Source organism: Marmota monax, unplaced genomic scaffold, assembly GCF_021218885.2.
Source record: "Marmota monax isolate L192 unplaced genomic scaffold, Marmota_monax_Labrador192_F-V1.1 WCK01_AAM20220418_F8-fsc00398, whole genome shotgun sequence".
NCBI lineage: Eukaryota > Metazoa > Chordata > Mammalia > Rodentia > Sciuridae > Marmota > Marmota monax.
Genome location: NW_026695073.1, coordinates 235,171 through 259,119, shown reverse-complemented (window position 1 = coordinate 259,119; position 23,949 = coordinate 235,171). Strand labels below are relative to the sequence as shown.

Sequence of the window (23,949 nt, the reverse complement as noted above, 5' to 3'; positions counted from 1 at the left end):
TGAAATATTTTACACTTCCACTTGCCTCAGCCACAGAGTAAGAAAGCCATGTTCCACACGTTGCTCATAAGGCAATGGGGAGGGGTAGTCACCCTTTTCTTCTCTTGATAATTAGCAGGCAAACCCCACCAATCAAGGTTGTGTTTTTAACTTCCTGCCCATTTTTTTCTTTAACAGTCATAGCCCTATTCATTATATGAAGAAGTCATGTCTTTTCAACTTGAGAATCTGATACAACTCACATTTGCATAAGTTACCTCATAAAGGAAGGTTTTTATCCAAAGGTGGACTTCAGAACCTAAAGCACCCAGCGGCTCTTTCAGACCATCACGAGGCAATGCTGCCCACGGGATGTCACTTGGGATCTGCAGTGAAACCATCTTTGCCTGCATCATGTATCTTTTGTCTGCAATTATTTGAGTATTTCATTCCTTTTGCTCTCCTCTTTTTTTAAACCAAAATGAGACAAAAATCAATCAATTCATATGCTAAAATGAATGATAAGAAATGAAGTTCTCATCAAAATCATGACACAAAAGAGAGACAAAGAAGCAAATTCTTAGCTCTCTCAAAAGAGGTAAATCCTAACTTTCAATCAGAACATGATAGAATTTCAGCCTAATCTGTCAATCTGTGCTCAATGGGAATGAAAAAAAAATAAAGAATATATATGAAATGAGATAAATATATCAATGAAGAGCATCTAATTAGGATTTTAGAAGATATTTTTAGCTCTCTGGCACTAGCTCTCCGTCCCACCCCATGGTACCTGGAAATTTTCAAGCCCATTAATCATTTTTCATGCTTTCAGCTTACGTACTTATTTTCAAGGGTGTGTTATGCCTAGAAATAGTGCATCGTGCTAAGTGAGCTAATCTTATTTCAGTATAGTGGTACAGGCAGGTATTTAAATAAGGATACAATTTATAAAAGTAGCTCTAAATCATAATGCTTATGGTCAGTTACAAAAACTAAAAGCTGTCATTTGAAATTAAAAGCAAAGTTCATTGATCTCTGCTACAGAGAACAGAATTGATAATTGGAAAAAATTAAACAAGACACATGGGTCCTGTCTCCACATGATGCACTTCTATGAAAATATGAAATAAACAAGACAAAAATGGAGACCCTAAGAAGGGTCTGAGAAGGAAAACCAAACGTGATTGAATGATTAAGTACACACTCAACAGGGACACCAATGAATCTATTCAAACTATGGAGCAAGCGGCCAAAAGAGTGGACTAGTTTGGTCTGGGTGATGGAGCTGTCCAGTTTCCAGCATCCCGTGCCAACCTGTGGAATGTGCTATTCTGTTGGAAATCTCCCCATTTTCCACCAAGAAAGAATTCAGGGCTTTTAAGGCATTTCTTAAAGTGAAGGAAGACACCTGTTGGTGTTTAAACTCCCCCTCCTCCTGGAGAGATTCGCCAACAGGACCAAGAAACTTGTTACAAAGTGATAAATTGCATAATTAATTTTACATTTTCACTTCCAGTTCTTCCTACCAGACTCTTTACTCCTACTGTTAAGAAGAAGTTCCCTCATCTCATCCTCAGAAGTATGTGGAACCTCCTAAATAGCCAAGAGGCAGGGGCAGGGAACCCAAAGTTTAAATGCTTAACTTAACTGAAAACAGTACCAATTCTTTCTTTAAAAATAACTGGTAATTTTACTTAGAAAGTATTTAAAGAAAAGCAGATTGGCTGAATTCAAATGCCATTATTAATAGAGAAATTCATAAATAAAAGTTAGCATTCAGTTAAAGCTATTTATAGAGAAATTAATTATTATAAGGCATAAAAACAAATCAGGTAAAAATAGGACTTTACACATTCTCTAAAAGATGTGCCTTAGCGTTGGGTTTTGGATTGTTGTCAACTTGCAATGTCAGCTCTGGGCCAGTTTGTTCACAGGGGCTGGCCAGGAGAGCCGTGGCTGGTGCCAAGCTCCTCTGGCAATACCAGCATGGGGCCATCCCCATGTGTTGGTGATCTCCCGCTAATGTACCAGCAGTCCAGAACTCCACATTCATCAGAATGGCTCATGTCTGCTCTTAACCCAGACACCCACAAACTTACCATCTCATCTATCTACTGGCAGGTCTTCAATGTAAAATTCTATATGCATGACCATCACCCATATACTCTGAAATCAATGGACCCCCAGTCCAAGGCAAGGTTTGGATTTATTCTACAGCTTAGCATATGTCTATCTGATTCTGACTGCACAGTGGGATAGAAATCTTGCCAAATAACCTGGCAGTCTTCACCCTGGCTTCCTGAAGACCAAAAACCATAGAGCCATTTTAAGCAAACTGCCAAGACAATAAATTAGTACATCTCCCAAACAATTTAACTCAAAATTAAAATAGACTTGGGTAAGTTCCCATTCTTTGGTAATTCAATGTAGTATATTAATAAGTTCTTTACAAATACATAAAAAGCAATGTCTCACAGGTGGTGATACAGAAACTTCCCACCCACATGCTATATAACACTTGTTCCTAAGGTAGACTAAATCTGTCAAAGACTTGGCATGTGCTTTTATTTTGTTGAAATCGAGATAATGGTCAAAATTTCAATTTCTGCCTCTCAACCTCTCTCCTTTTTAACTTTCCACCTATTTGCACATAGTGCTTAGAATAAAAACTGCACAAGTAAGCCCTCAACAAAGATTAGTATATGTTGAATGAATAACTGAATGGATATTAATGCCCAGAAGACCCCCAAGGCTCTCCTCCCTCCTCCTACTCCCACTTTTAAGGAGAGCATGGGACAGAGCTGGTGGAGGCAATACTGGATCACAGTGGGTAAAATCTGGAATTGATAAAGTTTTGGGTGCCACAGTTTTCCTCTGGATTTCATTGTTGGAATCCTGACTACTTTGGGGATCTATCTCTCCTGCCTTCCTCTCCTCAAACTCCTGCCCCATAGCATTCTTTTCCTCCTCCTCCCTGTTTCTCCTTTACTGCTCCACTTCCCCTCTTTAGCAAAGCAAGCAGAAGTCAAGGTTAGATCCAGAAGAAATGAGGCCTATAGGAACCACCTGCATCCTTCTGTGTGTGTTGGGCTAGTCAGAGATAAGTCCTTCTTTTCCTTAGTCATCTTTCCTTGTACACTCTGACCACCAAGATGGACACGCAGAACTGAGGGAAATTCAAGGAAAAAGACCAACAAAGCAGAAAAAGAAAAAAGAGAGAGAGATAGAGACAAAGAAGCAAATTCTTAGCTCTCTGAAAAGTGGTAAATCCTAATTTTCAATCAGAACATGAGAGAATTTCAGCCTGTCGGTCTATGAGACAGTCTGAGTCTCAGACCTAATTTGGACAAAGTTGTCATTCATATTCCCATCCAGAAGGCCTGGACTAGAGTGGCTTATGACCTAAAATCCCAGGTAAGAATAGAGAGAATATACTATTCTGGTCTTACCTTTGGTACATTTTTCTTTATAGCTCCTTAATTTTGGCAAGTGACTGGTAAAAGATTTACCAAACCTGATGGTGGTCAAAACTATTTTGACATAATTAATATATAAATACATAGATAAACAAGAACTGCTTTCAACAAATGGAATTAATCCCTTATTTCTCCCCAAAGATCTCAGAGTAATGAATATAATATAACATTAGTAGGGAACAACTATTAAACTGTGCAAGATGAAACAGGAAAGGATGCATATCAGTTCCTCTCAAAGGTCTAAAAACAAGATAATAGCACATGCAGTCTCTGAAGAAGAAGTAGCTTAAAGTTCATTGGCATCCCCAAGAAGATGACCCTTGGGCTGGGGATTTGGCTCAAATGGTAGCACACTCGCCTGGCATGCGCAGGGAGCTGGGTTCCATCCTCAGTACCACATAAAAATAAAATGAAGATGTTGTGTCCGCTGAAAACTAAAATAAATAAATATTAAAAAATTCTCTCTCTCTTAAAAAAAGAATAAGAAGGAGGAGGAGGAGGAGGAGGCGGAGGAGGAGGAGGAGAAGAAGACGACGACCACCCAATCAGGTACCCAAATCACATATGTCCCGAGTGAACTCCACCACTAGTAGGAGCAGAACCTAGAAGCCATCCTCAGAAAAGCCCCAACTCATCAATATTTAGGCAACTCTATATCTGCCTTGGTCTATTATTACCTTTTTTATTATATTTATTAGCTCCCTACCACTATAATAAAATACATGAGATAATTTACTTATTAAGAAAAAGGTTTATTTTGGCTCAGAATTTTAGATGTTCTAGTCCAGTATTCAGCAGATTCATTGCTTTGGGCCTCTGGTGGATGTGCTGAATGGCAATGACAGGGAGCTGGCAGTAAAGCAAACTAAGTGATCCACGACCAGGAAACAAAAGAGAAAGAAGAAGAGGCTGGGGTCCCAAATCCCCTTCAAGAGCCTACCTCCAATCACTTAAGAACCTCCCACTATGTCCTACTTCCTACTTCCACCACTCCCAATACCACCACCTTGGGAACCATGCCTTTAATGCATGGACCTCTGGGCAATATTTGATGTCCAAACTATAACACTTGCCTAGGAATACCTTATTATTTAGTGTTGATAGCTAATCTCTAACTTTTTCAGTATTATCCCTTCTGGAAATATGGCACATAGAAAAGCTTTATAGTCACCAAATTGTTTAATTCTATTCACTTTTTTAGAGATGTCTGAAAAAAAAGTCAAAATTTATGTAATCACTGATTGTTACTTTGTAACAGATAATAAGTTGTATAGGAAATTAGGCAGAGCAACTACAAAAGACAACATTCAGACTTCCAATCCAGTTTCATGATACCCTTTATTATTTTATGTGAAAAGAATTCTACAAAAAGCAAAGTCATTTTCAAATCTGATTATAAAAGCTATAATGTGTGTGAGTTTGCATCATCTTAATATGAATTTGCTCAATCCTAGAGTTTGTCATAACTCAGGACTACTCCTAAAACTCTATACAATTAAAAGTCTATTACCACAAGCATCTACCTATCTAGCTTAATTATGTAGTTTCTCTAAACTACTATGCTTTCAATTACTTAAAATTCCCAAATCTATATTTCCATCCATGAACTTGCTATTATTCCAAACACATGCATAAACTCCTTAAATCTCTCTACCTGGAAGAGACATATAAATTTATAGACATACAATTTCAGTATGTCTAAGTTAAATGCATGACATTTTCCCACAAAGCCTGACTTCCCTGGGACCCTGTGATTCACAACCCAAACTCTACTGACCACTGAATAAGCTCTTCTTATCATCTTGACTCCATGATTAGCTCATATCTTTGCCTGAATGTATCTTTCTTTCTTAAGATGCATTTCAAGTATTACCTCTTCTTTTGTTTTTTAGACATTTTTTATTGGTTCTTTTTAGTTATACATGACAGTAGAATCCATTTTTATAAAATAACATAAGCATGGAATATATATTATTCTAATTAGGAACCATTCTTGTGGGCATACAAGATGGTGTGATTCACTTAGGTATTTTCATATATGTACATAGGAAAATTATATTAGATTCATTCTATTGTATTTCCTATTCCTATCCCCCTCCCTTCTCTTCATTCCCTTTGTCTAATCTACTGAACTTCTCATCTTCCCCTTTATTGGGTTTAGTTTCCACATACCAGCAAAAACATTTGAACTTCAGTTATTTTTGGATTGGCTCATTTCACTTAGCATGATGTATCCAGATCCATCCATTTACTGGCAAATGTCATAAAGTCATTCTTTTTATGGCTGAGTAATATTCCATTGTGTATATATACACCACAATTTCTTTATCCATTCATCTGAAAAGGGCACCTATGTAGCTCTATAGCTTAATATTGTAAATTGAGCTCCTATAACATTGATGTGGCTGTCTCACTATAGTATGCTGAATTTAAATCTTTTGGATATATGCTGAGAAGTGGACAACTGAGTCAAATGGTGGTTCCATTCCAAGTTTTCTGAGGAATCTCCATACTGTTTTCCATTGTAGTCCCACCAGCAATGTATGAGCGTACCTTTTCTCCTACATCCTTGCCAACATTTATTGTTACTTGTATTCTTGATAATTGCCACTCTGACTTGAGTGAGATGGAATCCCAGTATAGTTTTAATTTGAATTTCTCTAATTACTAGAGATATTGACCATTTTTTCATATATTTTTTGACCATTCATATTTCTTCTTTTGAGAAGGGTCTGTTCAGTTCCTTTGCCCATTTATTGGTTGGGTTATTGGGTGTTTTTTTTTTTTTTTTTTTTGGTGTTACATTTTTTGAGTTCTTTGTATATCCTAGAAACTAATACCCTATTTGAAGTGCAGGTGGCAAAGATCTTCTCCCATTCTGTCAGCTCTCTGTTCATGCTCTTGATTGTTTCTCTTCTTAATACCCCTTCTTACTTGATTGCATTTCAAATAATCCCTTCCTCAATCAGGCAGATTGGCCACTGCCCCTTTTAGTTCCCACTGATCCCTACGTGTTCCAAACACTTTAGCAATGAAGTAGAGATTAGTACTACAACTACACTGGTAAAAAGAATGTGGAAAATCATTAGCCATTTTCAACTCTAAAAGGAACCTCAGGAACCCCTAGATCTACACCTGTGTTAATCTATTGAGTCAAGCTTTCCATCAAGAGTAGATTAAGATGCACATGTGGTCTCTGACTTGGTGATGTCTAAGAGAAATGGGAGCAGAGCTGAGTGGTAATGGACTCAGAAAAAGTAGACTGAAGAGGTGAGTGCTGGACTGGAAGCCTGCTTCTGCAGCTCCACTTGGCGAAACAATGACCTCCAAACAACAGTCATAACCTTCTCCCTTCCTGTACTTTATCCGAAAAATGGGTCTTTGTGGCTGGATGTGGGTCCTCTGTTGCACTGATTTGAGGTATAAGATGGATGAATGAACAAGAAGTCATGATATCCAGGTGCAGTGGACATGCCTATAATCAAAGTGGCTTGGGAGGCTGAGGCAGGAGGATCACAAGTTCAAAGACAGCCTTAGCAAAAGCAAGGCGCCAAGCAACTCAGTGAGATCCTGTCTCTAACAGGATGTGGGATGTGGCTTAGTGGTCAAATGCCCCTGAGTTCAATCCCCAGTACCCCCTCCCCCTTAAAAAAAAAAAAGAGGCCATCATAGATAATGATTTGTATCAAGAGAGGAAAAGAGAACAGAGAGGGAGGTGAAAAGGGGAAAGAAGAGATCAAGAAATGCACAGAAGATAGTGAGAGAGACAAAAGTCAAAACAGACTGGTTTTTGATGAAGGAGTCCCTGGGAAAAGAAATGCCCTTTGTGAGGAGCGCATGTGAGAAATCCTCCTTGATGCATCTTATGAAATATCCTGCTTCATTGAATCTAAGATGTTGTTGCTCAAACAGTGTGTCATGATTTTATTCATTGACAAAACACATAATTGAAAGAAAAGGGATTGGGAAAGGATTTTATTTCCTGCTTTGCACTTATAAAGGAGATTATAGGCATTCTAAAGAAACAAATTTTCAAACTGTTTTTAGCACTTTTCAATGGAATATTGGGGCAGGTATTTGAGAATTTTGTTTTGTTTTGTTGTTTGTGGTTTATTGCTTGTCCTTAATGATATAAGTACATAGACACACTTAAAGGCATCCCATAACTTTACACAGTTGTATTTGCCTACCTAGAGCCATCTTTAACATTTAAATATATGGGTCCTACAGATTCCTGCTCCCATCTCCCTTTCTGATACTAAGTTGAAAATGAACAAGTGGAGACCACATAATGGTAACAGATCACATTTTTAGCATTCTGATCTAAGTCTTTAAAACAAATGGACTCATTTAGTTTTCAGAACAGACTCTATAAGGTAGATAGATACAGTTTACTTTTTCTATTGAGGCACAGGAAGCTTAAATCATTGCGGAGCTTATACAACCAAGAAGTGGCAGAGCTGGGGTTCCCTGCTGGACAGTCTGGCTTTGGTGCCCCTGCTGTTAACTGCCATATTCCACTGCTTCACACTTTTAAGATACAGCACATTTTCCTCAAATGGAAGTCATTTTTTCCTCAGTCATACCATATCTTCATGCAATATCATTCAGTAAGCATATATACAGCTGGAATCCTAGAATATTGAGGAAAGCAGCCCCACTCCTAAGCCAACTGATCACTGAAACATGCACAGATAAAAAAGAATACCACTCTTTTAGACAAGGGAAAGATTCTGTTTCTTTAAGATCTAGGTATTTTATACTAGAAACAAGAGAACGTAAATGTAATAAAGAAAAACAGCTTGTTATTTAGAAGGAAAAATAAAAACTAAAAGATACTGGTGAGAAAGTTGCAAAGACCTAAGATTCTGTTCCTTTTGACATTAAATTATGCAAATCATATGCAAACTATGTAAATCTGTACGAAAATAGGGAGAAGAGATGTGGCTATTTTTCTTTTCTCTAAGCCTTATATAAACACCTTCTGAAATGAACAGTGAGGGTGCTGAATGTGAATTTCACAATGGTATAATTTCCTAGGTACATTCTAGCCCACAGAAAATTGAATTAACCATCTATTCAAAACATGTAAATACTATAGAATATTTGTAATCCTTTTATCACTAGAGTCATTTAGAAATGGTTTTCAAGTACTTTCTAGGATATTTTGTACTTTCAGACCTCCAGTCTTCATACAGTATCTCATCTGCCTTTCACATTGGTGCTCAGGGGCAGAAGTATCACTAACATCAAAGTCGAGTATCTTACCTCAGATTTGGTATCATCAAGGTCAATGTGACCATGAGTGTATCCTAATCCATATACTTGTAAATTGGATTATAACAAACACTAGTGTATAGGATAAAAATATTTTCAAGTATTTGATTCGCTGAGGTCACCTCCATTGACTAACTTCTTTTTTGAGGAACAACCATTTTGTCACCATATTATTCTGACTTTAGATAAAAACTATTATAGGAAAAAGCCTACTCTTCAACCTATTCCAGGAACAAAGAGCAGCTATTTCACTACCTTTCCTGGAGAGTCTATAACCCTTGAAATAAGTAGAAAAGAATTCATCAAGTCAGAAAGAAATAGAAAAGCAGGTGCACAAAAAAATATGATAAGCACAGAGAACCAACAAATGGCCCAAAAGATCTCTGCCAGTTACTTCTTTAGAAAGAAAATCCACCAAGGATGGAAGATACAAAGATACATAAAACATGGGTTCTGCCTTCAGTCTCCTAAGATTGTTATACTTTGAATTAGAATTCAAGATGTGAAATTACGGATTTGTAAAATCCTGGATAGTGTCCAAGGGGAGTCCCTAAAAATTGCTGGGAGGCCCAGTAATTCTCTATTAACCAAAGTAAACCACCCTGTTCCTGGGCAGTACAATCTGTCCTACACTCTATTGTCAGTTCAGAGCAGAAGAAAATCCTGTTTACCACTTAAACTCTGTTAAAAGATACAGAGGGAAGGAAGCCAAAGCCACTGGGTGGAGATATCTATAAAATATTAACATTATAACAGAGTTCAGAGAATCTATTCAACTATCTCATTAGTCACATGAGGAAAGAGAGGGAAATGAAGCCAAGAGACGTTAAATGACTTCCCCAAAGTCATATAGTTTTGGAGTGGTCATAGAATGAGACCCAGCCTGATATCTATTTTTTACTTATTATACCAAATAATTTTTCATCTAAGGATTTCTATTATGTATGCTTTCTAAGACTGTTTTAATTAGCTTTTGGTCCACTGTGACCAAAAGACCTGACAAGAACAACATAAAGGAGGAAAGTTTATTTGAAGTGCTTGGTTTCAGAGGTCTCGATTCATAAAGGGCCAACTCTACTTAGGCAGAACATCATGGTGGAAGGACATGGAGGAAGAAAGTAGCTCAGGACATGGCAATCAGGAAGCAGAGAAAACTTTACTCACCAGGGACAAAATATAAAACCAAAGCACATCCTCAGTAACGTCCCCCCTCTCCTTCAGATACCCCCTACCTGCCTACAGATGCCACCCAGTTAATCTATATCAGTGGACTAATGCACTGATTAGGTTAAGTCTCACATAACCCAATTATTTCACCATTAAACTTTCTTGCATAGTTTTTTACACATGAGATTTTGGGGGACACCTCATATCTAAACCATAACAGATACCTACTATAAATAGTTGGAGGCTGGCTACATGTACTTTGAAATATGAGCAAATAATATGTAGTCATGGATTGCTTCCAGAGCAATCTTCCCAAATATAATGTTGACTGTGCAACTCCCTCCCACTTAAAAAAGAAAAATCCTTTTATTCCCAGTGAAAAAAAAAATCCAACAAAGGTAGAACACACTTTTTCACAATTAAATTCCCCAGTCTAGTCTTCCAGATTTTTCACCTCCTATCTTCTATTCTAGAGACACCAAACTGCTTGTAGTTCCCAAAATGAGAACTGTGGTTTGACATTGCCTTCCTTTGGATAGGTTCCTGCCTCCACCTGATATTCTCTTTTCCAGAAAGTTTTCTGGAAGAACTCCTATACGTCCCTTAAAACACATCTCTTTTCCAAGGACTATGCATTCTACCTTTCCAGATGGAATCAATCGCAGCTTCCTCTGTACTCCCAAATGCCTTTGTTGTTGAACTAATCACATTGCTTAGCAACTACCTCTCTCTATAGCTTTCTATTAGTCGATGGCTCCTCAAAGAGGAATGTGAAGCCTCACAGTGCTACATCTCAGCTTTCACCATGTAGAAAGTACTCTATAAATATTTGTTGAACCAAATGATCGGATTGGGGACTGGAATAGGTATAATTATTTCTGACTTCATGTTAGAGAGATATAATTCAAAATACTGTTGACAACAAAGAAATATGGCAAAGCAAAAGATGAACATTTAACAATTATTATTTGTTTTGAATTAACAGAAAAGTATTGAAAACCTGATTGTGGAAAAAGGGGCCCCAGCACTGAGAACCATCTACACACAATGTACATTGATTTTAGCAGGTTTTTTTTTTAAAGAAAAGCTTTCTTGGAACAGGTGACCTTTATTACCACTTTGCTTTAATTGCAAATACTTTTAGTACCTGACGCCTATTAATTTGTCAGCCCTGCCAGGAGCAAAGCCAAGAAACCACAACAAACGAAAAATAAACCTTTAAATGCAGGCAATAAAGACCCAGCTCTGAGTAACAATTACCTTGAGTAATGCAGAAACACTAAGTAGCTGGTACAGTTCACTAAATAAATTTCATTCTTAATTATGGAAAATAAGGAAGGCAAAATAAAAAGGTCATCATTCATTGTAATTTGTAGGAATCCAAAGGGATATATAGATTAATTCATTTTATTTTATAGAGTAGAACAGTTCAGCTTCACAGGGGCAATCACCCAGCAGAAAGGGCCTTGCCTACATATTCCTGCAACCCATGTGCAATTGAAGGGCAGAAAATCCAGATATAAACTACCAAGCAATTTTTTTCTGGCCATTCTCAAGATCATTCAAAGATGGCAAGTTGACAGAACTGAAGAAGTATTTAGTTAGTGTCTAAATCTTCCCCAAAATTGATTGGATGCTATACTTGGCATCAATAATATATCTGCAGTATCCATAATGATTGATGTTGCAGTGTACCAGAAGATGAATATTCTAATTATGCAACTATTTCCCTGTAAGTCAAAGATCTTGTAAGTTTCAAATCCTTTGTCCATGGGATCAAGCACCCACTCCTGGAGCTATGGGCTCCAAAGCAGGCAGGGGAGGCAGTGTTCAAACCCACATGTCTTAGTCCTTTGTGCTGCCATAACAGAAATACTTAAGAATAGGGAATTTATAAACAACAGAAAGAATAGGGAATTTATAAACAACAGAACTTTATTTCTCACAGTTCTACAAGCTGAGAAGTCCAAGGTCAAGGCACTGAAAGATTTCATGTATGGTGAGGGCCAGCTCCCACTCTAAGATCGCCTCTCCTGCTGCATCATGAAATGGCATAAGGAAAGGCAGAAAAGGGCCACCTAGCTCTCTCTAGCCCTTGTATAAAACACTAATCCCCTCTATGAAGGCAGAGCCCTCAGGGCCTAATCATCTCCTACAGGTCCTACCTCTTAAAACTGTTGCCCTGTAGATGAAGTTTCAACATGAATTTTGGAGGGGACACTAACATTCAAAGCATAGCACTACCCAGTTAGGTAGTTCAGCCAGGAAAGAAGAGAGTCGCTGGAGAGAAACTGAGGGCTATTCACAAAATGAGAGAGAATGGGGAAACAGATACTGGACAAGTGGGAATATAAGGGGCACATTTCAGAACCTAAGAAAGCTAAGAACTACCAAAGGTAAAGTGGGGAATGAAGATATAACAACCTGCTCAAGTACTTCAGTACCTCAGGTTTGTGGAACAATTTGTAGATGTATCCTGTGGGCATCAGGAGAACACAACTGGGACCAAAAGGCAGACTTCTAAAGAGGCAGCTCCAACTTAAGAACAAAGAAATGTTTTTTAAAAATGGGTCCCACACAGCTGAAAGGGACAAGCAGAGATTCTTCTTCCAACCTTGGGCTGGCTTCTCTTATTTTAGGGGGAACCTTCTGCCTGCCTTCTCTCCTTCCCCCTACGTGCTACCTTTACCACCCTTACGTGGTGGAAAAGAGACTCCTCTGCATGTTTGGTCAAGACTATTTCTAGACCCTCTTCCTTCCACACAGATCACACACATTCTCCTCCCCTCCTCCCTTGAGAATGCTCCCTAGGACAGGCCCTGACCCTGTGGGGTGGGGAGACCTGTAGTTACCAACTATAATCTACCTGGGGAGGTGGGCTCAAAACAAGAGAAAAGAAACAGGAAGTCCACGTTGAACACTAGATTCTGAACCAGCTTTGTCCACATTGGAGTCAGTGTTTGATTCTTTAAAATTCAGAATTTTAAAGGAAGAAGAATGTGATTAGTTACCCCCCCCCCAATCTCTAAAGTAGAAGGAACTCCAACATGAAGGAATCAAAACAACATGTTTGGAATGGGAATGTCATTTGAAATAGTCTACTGGAAGTCTTTGCAAGTTCTGATACAAATTATATAAGGCCACATTGACAAGATAGTTATTAGTACATATTTGTTCCTCCAAAATAGTCTGAAACTTTTAACTGATGACAGACCAAATCTAGTACCCTTCTTGTTCTGAGAGCTGAGTTTGCCTAGGGCAGCATGTTCTAATGAAATTCACTATCTCTAATGGCAGAAAATATGATTCCCACCTCACAAAATGACCATAAGGCATTTATCAATTAATTCCTGTCACAGTTACTCTTTGCATGAAATAAAGTAATAATGACAATGTTTTGCTTCAATGTTAGAAAACTGCAGACTGGACACTTAGCATTCACAATATAATAATAGTATTATAATAATTTTATAATTATAATATATTAAATGCTGAAAAGGAATTTTTAACTTCTAAGAGTAGACGTGACTGTGGAAAATGATTAGCTATATTCTCAGACCAAAATTAGTGGAACACATGGCAAAATGCATGCAATGGATCTCAAATATGCAAAGCATTCGAAAAAGGAAGAACAAAGTTGGAGGACTTGCACTACCTGACTTTAAAGCTAACTACTCAACTAGAGTCATCATGTTACTGGTCTAAAAATCAGCAGGCAGATTAATACAACAGAGAAACAAGAAAGAGAACTGCTATCTTAATTTTGGACAAAAACAGTATAATGGAGTAAAAAAAAAAGTCACAATAAATTTTGCTGTAATAACTGGATATCCTTGTGCTAGAACATGGACTTTGACTTCTATTTCTCACCATTGACTAATATTAACTTGAAATGGATTACACACTAATGATAAAAGTTAAATAATAAGGATTTTAGGAAAATAGCTTCAACACTGGGTGGCCGACAAATGTTTCTTAGACAAACCTTTCCAGAATAAAAGTGGGAGGGCAAGATTTCAATAGATTCTTTGCTAAAGAAATGACACAAATGACAAATAAGCACATGAAAAGTGCTCAACATCTTCATCCACAGAAAATGAAAATTAAAAACCCTAATGAGATACTACTAATGCCTTCACAGATGGCTAAACCACAAGGACTGGCAATACCAAATGTTGTCAAAGATATAGAACAACTAAAGCTGTCCTGTATTGTTGATGGGAATATAAACTGGTTTAAACAACCAGTGGTGTGCAGGACCCAGTTTGTTCTGGTTCACAAGAGCAAAATGTACACATCTCATTCCATTTTAGCCCACAATGACTTCACATCAGTAGCTGGAATGTGGTCATGGTAGGAGTGGTTCCACCATGGTATATACAAAATTTAGTAGCTTTGCTGGGGTGATGATAGTCGACTCCTCCTTCCCCTTCCTCCCTCCTCCCTCCTCCTCTTTCCCTCCTTCTCCTTATTTTAATTCTCTTTGTCCTCCTCCTTGATATTCTTTTGTGTAGATCCAGCTAATATGCATGTACAAGCACACCACTGGGTATAGCCACTCTGGCCATTAATGGCAGTTTCTGATAAAACTAAATATATATGTACTCTCTGATCTGGGTATTTCACAAAAATAATTTTACAGGAATGTTTATAGTAGTTTTAGTAATAATAGCCAAAATCTGAAAATAGGCCAGGTGTCCATCAACAGGAAAATGGCATACATGGAAGAGTTCTCAACAATAAAAACAAATTACTGAACACCACTAACAAGATGAATCTCAAAAACACTTTGCTGAGTAAAAGAAACCTTACCTGAGAGTAGGCGCTATATAGCTGCATTTATATGAAACTATAGAATAGGCAAACCAAGCAGTGGTTGCCTCTGGTGGAGAAAGTTGTGGCTAGGGCTGACTGGCAAGGACTGTGGGGATACTTGCTGGAGTAACCATAAAGTTCTGCAACTGTAAAAACGCTTGTGTACCCCCAGAATTCATAGGTTGAAATATAACCCCAACTGTGATGGCATCTGGAGGTGGTGATTTAAGAGGTAATTAAGTCAGCAGGGTGGAACACTCATGATGGGACTACTGGCCTTACAAGAAGAGACCAGAGAGGAAGCTCGTTCTCTCTCTGTCCATGGTGTAAGGCTATGGTGAGACAACTGCAGTCTGTAACTAGGAAGAAGGCCATTGCTGGCGTGCTGATCTTGGACTTCCAGCCTCCAGAACCATGAGAAATACATTTCTATTGTTTATCAGCTACCCAGTCTATAGTACTTTGTTTTAACATCCTAAGACAGTAACTTATTAGAGATTTGGGTTAAACAAGTACAAGAATTTGTCAAAGACCAGTGAATGTGAATATCCACTGAAAATTTTTCATTTGATTGTACATACATTATACCTCAAAAGAAAAAAATCTAAGTACATATTAGACTCTAGTCAATGATTTGCAAGCTGAAATATTTAGAGGAAGTGTACTTAGGTCTATAATTTATTTTGAAATGTATGAACAATAAGATGAATTAGTAGATGGATAAAAATGAATAAAATGTTTAGATACACAATCAAGTAACTACAGTAAAATAATAATGTTAAAAATGAGACCATGGGGGGGGGGGAGGGTGGAGGATGGGAAAGGCAGTGGAGCACAACAGACACTAGTATGGCAATTTGTAAATCAATGGATGTGTAACTGATGTGATTCTGCAATCTGTGTATGGGGTGAAGGAGGGAGTTCATAACCCACTTGAATCAAAGTGTGGAATATGATATGTCAAGAAATTTGCAATGTTTTGAACAACCCACAATAAAAAATTTTAAAAAAAAAGTGAAAAAAAAAAAAGAAATAAAAATATATTAAAAAAAAAATGAGACCATGGATATAGGTGTTTACTATAAGTTCTTTAGCTTTTCTGTATGGTTGAAATTTTTCATAATAAAATATCATAGAAAACTGATAAAAGATAATATTTATAGCTCTTATTAACTGAAGGTTTACCATAACCAGGTCCTATGTTGATGTTTTATAAAAATTACCTAATTTACTCCTCTCAACCACCCTGCGACTTAGATGCCATTATCATTCCCATTTCACCAGTAAGTAAACTAAGGTTTACAGAGATCAAGTCACTTGCCCCAGGCCCCCTCCCCCTGCACCGGCAAGGTAGAGGGAACTGTGACCAACCACAGAGCAGGCCCAACGGCCTGCTGAGTGGCAGAGCCGCCCCCCACCCCCCGCGCCTGCCAGGTAGGCGGAACTGTGACCACCGACAGAAAAGGCCCAGTGGCCCACGGCGGGACAGAGCTTCCAATCACTCCTGCAAGGTAGGCTGGCCTGCGAACCACCGGCAGAAGAGGAGCAGCGGCCTGCTGAGAGGCAGAGCCGCCCCCTCCCCCTGCGACGGCAAGGTAGACGGAACTGTGACCACCCACAGAACAGGCCCAGCGGCCTGCTGAGGGGCAGAGCCGCCCCCCACCCCCTGCGCCTGCCAGGTAGGCGGAACTGTGACCACTGACAGAAAAGGCCCAGTGGCCCGCGGAGGGGCAGAGCTTCCAATCACTCCTGCAAGGTAGGCGGGCCTGCGACCCACCGGCAGAAGAGGAGCAGCGGCCTGCTGAGAGGCAGACCCGCCCCCTCCCCCTGCGCCGGCAAGGTAGAGGGAACTGTGACCACCAACAGACCAGGCCCAGCGGCCTGCTGAGGGGCAGAGCCGCCCCCCATCACCCGCGCCTGCCAGGTAGGCGGAACCGTGACCACCGACAGAAAAGGCCCAGTGGCCCGCGGCGGGACAGAGCTTCCAATCACTCCTGCAAGGTAGGCGGGCCTGCGACCCACCGGCAGAAGAGGAGCAGCGGCCTGCTGAGAGGCAGAGCCGCCCCAGCCCCCCGCGCCTGCAAGGTAGACTGAACTGTGACCACCATCAGAACAGGCCAGACCTGTAACCGACAGACAGAACAGGCACAGTGGCCTGAGGAAGGGTAGAGCCGCCCCCCCCCGCACCTGCAAGGTAGGCGGACCTGCGACCCACAGGCAGAACAGCCCCAGAGGCCTGCAGAGGGGCAGTGCCGCTGCCTGCGCCTGCAAAGTAGGCAGAACTGCGGCCACCGACAGAACAAGCCTAGTGGCCTGCAGAGGGACAGAGCCGCCGCCCGCGCGTGCAAGGTAGGCAGACCTGCTACCGACCGGCAGAGCAGGCCCAGCGGCCTGCCGGCGTGGTAGGCACATTGCCCCAGTTGGAGGAGGGGCAGAGACGCCGCCCGCGCCTGCGAGGGAGACTTTGCAACTATACAAGACCAATATAAATATATAGGGGGAAAATTCAATAGCACAACAGTTTCACCAAGTAGAAAGGAACGTGAACAGTATGAAGAGACAAGGAAAGAAAGGACCACAAGCATTGCAGGTCAACTCAATGTTAGAAGAGGTAATAGCTGCAGCAGATGGAATGTCAGATAAAGAATTCAGGATATACATGCTTCAGATGATCTGGAGTCTCAAGGAAGACATCAGACAGCAAAAGCAGACAATGAAAGATCACTTCAACAATGAATTACATAAACAAATCCAAGAAGCAAAAGATCAACTATACAGGGAAATAGAGGTTATAAAAAACAAACAAACAGAAATCCTAGAAATGCAGGAAGCAATAAGCCAACTTAAAAACTCAATTGAGAATACTACCAGCAGAGTAGAACACTTAGAAGACAGAACATCAGACAATGAAGATAAAGTATTTCAACTTGAAAAGAACACAGACAGCTCAGCAAGACTGTTAAGAAACCATGAGCAGAACATCCAAGAAATATGGGATAACATCAAGAGACCAAATTTAAGAGTCATTGGGATACAGGAAGGGACAGAGTTTCAAACCAAAGGAATGAGCAATCTATTCAATGAAATAATACGAGAAAACTTCCCAGACTTGAAGAATGAGACAGAACCCCAAATCCTAGAAGCCTACAGGACGCCGAATGTGCAAAATCATAAGAGACCCACACCTAGACACATTATAATGAAGATGCCCAACATACAGAATAAGGAGAGAATTTTAAAAGCTACAAGAGAAAGGAAGCAGATCACATTTAGGGGTAAGCCAATCAGGATAACAGCTGATCTTTCAACACAGACTCTGAAAGCTAGAAGATCCTGGAATAACATATTTCAAACACTGAAAGAAAATGGGTTCCAACCAAGAATTGTGTTTCCAGCGAAATTAAGCTTCAGGATGGAAGATGAAATTAAAACCTTCCACGATAAACAAAAGTTAAAAGAATTTGCAGCTAGAAAACCATCTCTTCAAAACATCCTTGGCAAAACATTACAGGAAGAGGAAATGGAAAATAACAATGAAAACCAACAGTGGGAGGTAGGACAGTAAAGGGGGGAAAAATAATCAAAGAGGAAAACAAACCACGTTTAGTAACATAAATAAACAAATATGGCTGGAAGAATAACCCATATCTCAATAATAACCCTAAATGTTAATGGCTTAAACTCACCAATCAAGAGACACAGGCTAGTAGAATGGATCACAAAACAAGACCCAACAATATGCTGCCTACAGGAGACGCATTTGATAGGAAAAGACATACATAGGCTGAAGGTGAAAGGTTGGGAAAAATCATATCACTCATATGGACTTCGGAAACAAGCAGGAGTGTCCATACTCATATCAAATAAAATAGATTTCAAGCCAAAGTTAATCAAAAGGGATACAGAGGGACACTACATACTGCTTAAGGGAACCATAAACCAACAAGACATAACAATCATAAATATATATGCCCCAAACAATGGTGCAGCTATGTTCATCAAACAAACTCTTCTCAAGTTCAAGAGTCTAATAGACCACCATACAATAATCATGGGAGACTTCAACACACCTCTCTCGCCACTGGACAGATCTTCCAAACAAAAGTTGAATAAGGAAACTATAGAACTCAATAACACAATTAATAACCTAGACTTAATTGACATATATAGAATATACCACCCAACATCAAGCAGTTACACTTTTTTCTCAGCAGCACATGGATCCTTCTCAAAAATAGATCATATATTATGTCACAGGGAAACACTTAGACAATATAAAGGAGTAGAGATAATACCATGCATCCTATCTGATCATAATGGAATGGAACTGAAAATCAACGATAAAAGAAGGAAGGGAAAAGAATACATCACTTGGAGAATGAACAATAGGTTACTGAATGATCAATGGGTTATAGAAGACATCAAGGAGAAAATTAAAAAATCCTTAGAGATTAATGAAAACACAGACACAACATATCGGAATCTATGGGACACATTGAAAGCAGTTCTAAGAGGAAAATTCATTGCTTGGAGTTCATTCCTTAAAAAAAGAAAAAAACCAACAAATAAATGATCTCATACTTCATCTCAAAATCCTTGAAAAAGAAGAGCAAAACAACAGCAAAAGAAGTAGAAGGCAAGAAATAATTAAAATCAGAGCTGAAATTAATGAAATCGAAACAAAAGAAACAATTGAAAAAATTGACAAAACTAAAAGTTGGTTCTTTGAAAAAATAAACAAAATCGACAGACCCTTAGCCATGCTAGCGAAGAGAAGAAGAGAGAGAACTCAAATTACTAACATACGGGATGAAAAAGGCAATATCACAACAGACACTTCAGATATACAGAAGATAATCAAAAATTATTTTGAATCCTTATACTCCAATAAATTAGAAGATAGTGAAGGCATAGATAAATTTCTTAAGTCATATGATCTGCCCAGATTGAGTCAGGAGGATATAGACAACCTAAACAGACCAATATCAATTGAGGAAATAGAAGAAACCATCAAAAGACTACCAACTAAGAAAAGCCCAGGACCGGATGGGTATACAGCAGAGTTTTACAAAACCTTTAAAGAGGAACTAATACCAATACTTTTCAAGCTACTTCAGGAAATAGAAAAAGAGAGAGAACTTCCAAATTCATTCTAGGAGGCCAACATCACCCTGATACCTAAACCAGACAAAGACACTTCAAAGAAAGAAAACTACAGACCAATATCTCTAATGAACCTAGATGCAAAAATCCTCAATAAAATTCTGGCGAATCGGATACAAAAACTTATCAAAAAAATTGTGCACCATGATAAGTAGGATTCATCCCTGGGATGCAAGGCTGGTTCAATATACGGAAATCAATAAATGTTATTCACCACATCAATAGACTTAAAAATAAGAACCATATGATCATCTCGATAGATGCGGAAAAAGCATTCGACAAAGTACAGCATCCCTTTATGTTCAAAACTCTAGAAAAACTAGGGATAACAGGAACATACCTCAATATTGTAAAAGCAATCTATGCTAAGCCTCAGGCTAGCATCATTCTGAATGGAGAAAACCTGAAGGCATTCCCTCTAAAATCTGGAACAAGACAGGGATGCCCTCTCTCTCCACTTCTCTTCAACATAGTTCTCGAAACACTGGCCAGAGCAATTAGACAGACGAAAGAAATTAAAGGCATCAAAATAGGAAAAGAAGAACTTAAATTATCACTATTTGCAGATGATATGATTCTATACCTAGCAGACCCAAAAGGGTCTACAAAGAAACTATTAGAGCTAATAAATGAATTCAGCAAAGTGGCAGGATATAAAATCAACACGCATAAATCAAAGGCATTCCTGTATATCAGCGACAAATCCTCTGAAATGGAAATGAGGACAACCACTCCATTCACAATATCTTCAAAAAAAATAAAATACTTGGGAATCAACCTAACAAAAGAGGTAAAAGACTTATACAATGAAAACTACAGAACCCTAAAGAGAGAAATAGAAGAAGATCTTAGAAGATGGAAAAATATACCCTGTTCATGGATAGGCAGAACTAACATCATCAAAATGGCGATATTACCAAAAGTTCTCTATAGGTTTAATGCAATGCCAATCAAAATCCCAACGGCATTTCTTGTAGAAATAGAGAAAGCAATCATGAAATTCATATGGAAAAATAAAAGACCCAGAATAGCAAAAACAATGCTAAGCAGGAAGTGTGAATCAGGCGGTATAACGATACCAGACTTCAAACTATACTACAGAGCAATAGTAACAAAAACAGCATGGTACTGGTACCAAAACAGGCGGGTGGACCAATGGTACAGAATAGAGGACACAGAAACCAATCCACAAAACTACAACTATCTTATATTTGATAAAGGGGCTAAAAGCATGCAATGGAGGAAGGATAGCATCTTCAACAAATGGTGCTGGGAAAACTGGAAATCCATATGCAACAAAATGAAACTGAATCCCTTTCTCTCGCCATGCACAAAAGTGAATTCAAAATGGATCAAGGAGCTTGATATCAAATCAGAGACACGCCGTCTGATAGAAGAAAAAGTTGGCTACGATCTACGTACTGTGGGGTCGGGCTCCAAATTCCTCAATAGGACACCCATAGCACAAAAGTTAATAACTAGAATCAACAAATGGGACTTACTCAAACTAAAAAGTTTTTTCTCAGCAAAAGAAACAATAAGAGAGGTAAATGGGAGCCTACACCCTGGGAACAAATCTTTACTCCTCACACTTCAGATAGAGCCCTAATATCCAGAGTATACAAAGAACTCAAAAAATTAGACAATAAGAGAACAAACAACCCAATCAACAAATGGGCCAAGGACCTGAACAGACACTTCTCAGAGGAGGACATACAATCAATCAACAAGTACATGAAAAAATGCTCACCATCTCTAGCTGTCAGAGAAATGCAAATCAAAACCACCCTAAGATACCATCTCACTCCAGTTAGATTGGCAGCCATTATGAAGTCAAACAACAACAAGTGCTGGCGAGGATGTGGGGAAAAGGGTACACTTGTACATTGCTGGTGGGACTGCAAATTGGTGCAGCCAATTTGGAAAGCAGTATGGAGATTTCTTGGAAAGCTGGGAATGGAGCCACCATTTGACCCAGCTATTCCCCTTCTCGGTCTATTCCTAAAGACCTAAAAAGAGCATGCTACAGGGACACTGCTACATCGATGTTCATAGCAGCACAATTCACAATAGCAAGACTGTGGAACCAACCTAGATGCCCTTCAATAGATGAATGGATAAAAAAAAATGTGGCATTTATACACAATGGAGTATTACTCTGCATTAAAAAATGACAAAATCATAGAATTTACAGGGAAATGGATGGCATTAGAGCAGATTATGCTAAGTGAAGCTAGCCAATCCCTAAAAAACAAATGCCAAATGTCTTCTTTGATATAAGGAGAGTAACTAAGAACAGAGTAGGGTCGAAGAGCATGAGAAGAAGATTAACATTAAACAGGGATGAGAGGTGGGAGGGAAAGGGAGAGAGAAGGGAAATTGCATGGAAATGGAAGGAGACCCTCAGAGTTATACAAAAGTACATACAAGAGGAAGTGAGGGGAAAGGGAAAAATAATACAAGGGGGACAAATGAATGTCAGTAGAGGGGGCAGAGAGAGAAGAGGGAAGGGGAGGGGAGGGGAGGGGGGACAGTAGAGGATAGGAAAGGCAGCAGAACACAACAGACACTAGTATGGCAATATGTAAATCAATGGATGTGTAACTGATGTGATTCTGCAATCTGTATATGGGGTAAAAATGGGAGCTCATATCCCACTTGAATCAAAGTGTGAAATATGGTATATCAAGAACTATGTAATGTTTTGAACAGCCAACAATAAAAAATTAAAAAAAAAAAATCACTTGCCCCAAATCATGCAGCAAATAAATGAGGAATAACCTCAGCTCAGACTGTCTCTTAGGCACATTGTACAAGTTTCCTGTCTGTGTGAGACAATCAGAGAAAAAGAAACATAGAAAAGGAACAGTTACAGTTGGCATAAACTAGAGACAGGAACATTTGGTCAGCATCCCAGCTTCACCCAACTTTTAGGACTGGACCACGGGCAGGACTGGCTACATACATTTATTTTTTATTGGAGCTTAGTAAAAAACAAACATCCCTTATTCACAATGACTCAGAAATTTCAAGAAGGCAACAGCAGAGCACTAAACCAAGTTTGCTCCCCTCTGAGAGCCAGTTCTGTGTGACCACACAGGTCCCAGGTCTCAAAGTGGACCCAGCACAAGAACAGAAAGTGCTCCATGTAACTATGATTACTACAAATGTCTCCAAACATCAAACAACCTTTCTGTGATTATTTTTTCCTGTCTTCCCCTTCTAGTGTTGGGGTTTTTATACCCAAGAAGCAAAAAAGGTAAGCTCTAACCTTGGTGGTCATGATGTCTGAATACTGAAGCTGAAGTAAGTCTCCATAAAAGACTGTTTTGTGTTCTTGCCAAAATCAAGACACATTAGTCATAAAAGGTACTGATCTTCCTCTCAAATTGGTCGTCACCGATGCAGCTGGGAAAGGCTGATGGATCATCCTACAAAGGTAAACAGGTTTCAAAGAGGCAGGCTTTGTCACTCGTGGAATGAATCAGTTATCCATCATTCCCCTCCAACTCAAAACCGACCAGGCAGTCTGACTGCCTCCTCATTTCAAGAGCTGCCTTTTACCCTCAGGATCCCTAACCAAAGAGCTCATTTGTACTTTAGAAAATGGAGACCATGGCACCAATTGAAAGGGCTTAAAAAATAAATAAATAAATAGATAGATAAATAACTCCAATCTATTTCCAGACCAGGACAATTGAGCAGCAGCTTAGCCGCTTCCTGCCTGGGCTGTTTCTGTAATCAGTAATTCTCCGACAGACATAAAACACAGTAGTTTTGCAATGGATAATAGGCTGTTCATCCACTGAAAAGACTTCTATATTTTTTCATGTACTGTACAAAATGCTTCATTTCGACTAGAATCAAAATGACAAATCCTTTTACATCAGAGTATTGCTGGCTGTCTCAGGAAGCTAAAAAATACTGTCACTAGAGAATACCTGGGAGGATTTTTAAGAAGCCCAGGCTAGGGAAAAGGCGTGGAAGACATGATTGGCCTTCCTTTTCATTCTGCACCAGACACTGCAAGGGTTATTCAAATTAAAATGATTGCTCTGTACGCTTTGATAAC

The 23,949-nt window shown here is 39.1% G+C and overlaps 1 protein-coding gene across 3 annotated transcripts in view; it reads right to left on the bottom strand.

The window, feature by feature from the left end:
• The window catches only part of Rasgef1b (RasGEF domain family member 1B), a 560,746-nt gene that overhangs the window by 357,438 nt on the left and 179,359 nt on the right, over positions 1 to 23,949 (bottom strand). The window contains exon 1 of one of the 3 annotated variants that reach the window (XM_058573844.1): positions 23,149 to 23,308. The exons of the other annotated variants lie outside the window; for them this stretch is intronic. Within the exon in view, the coding sequence (XP_058429827.1) occupies positions 23,149 to 23,160 (12 nt within the window). The 5' untranslated portion in view covers positions 23,161 to 23,308. Of the gene's footprint in view, positions 1 to 23,148; positions 23,309 to 23,949 lie in introns of those variants that run through there. 3 annotated transcript variants of the gene reach the window in all.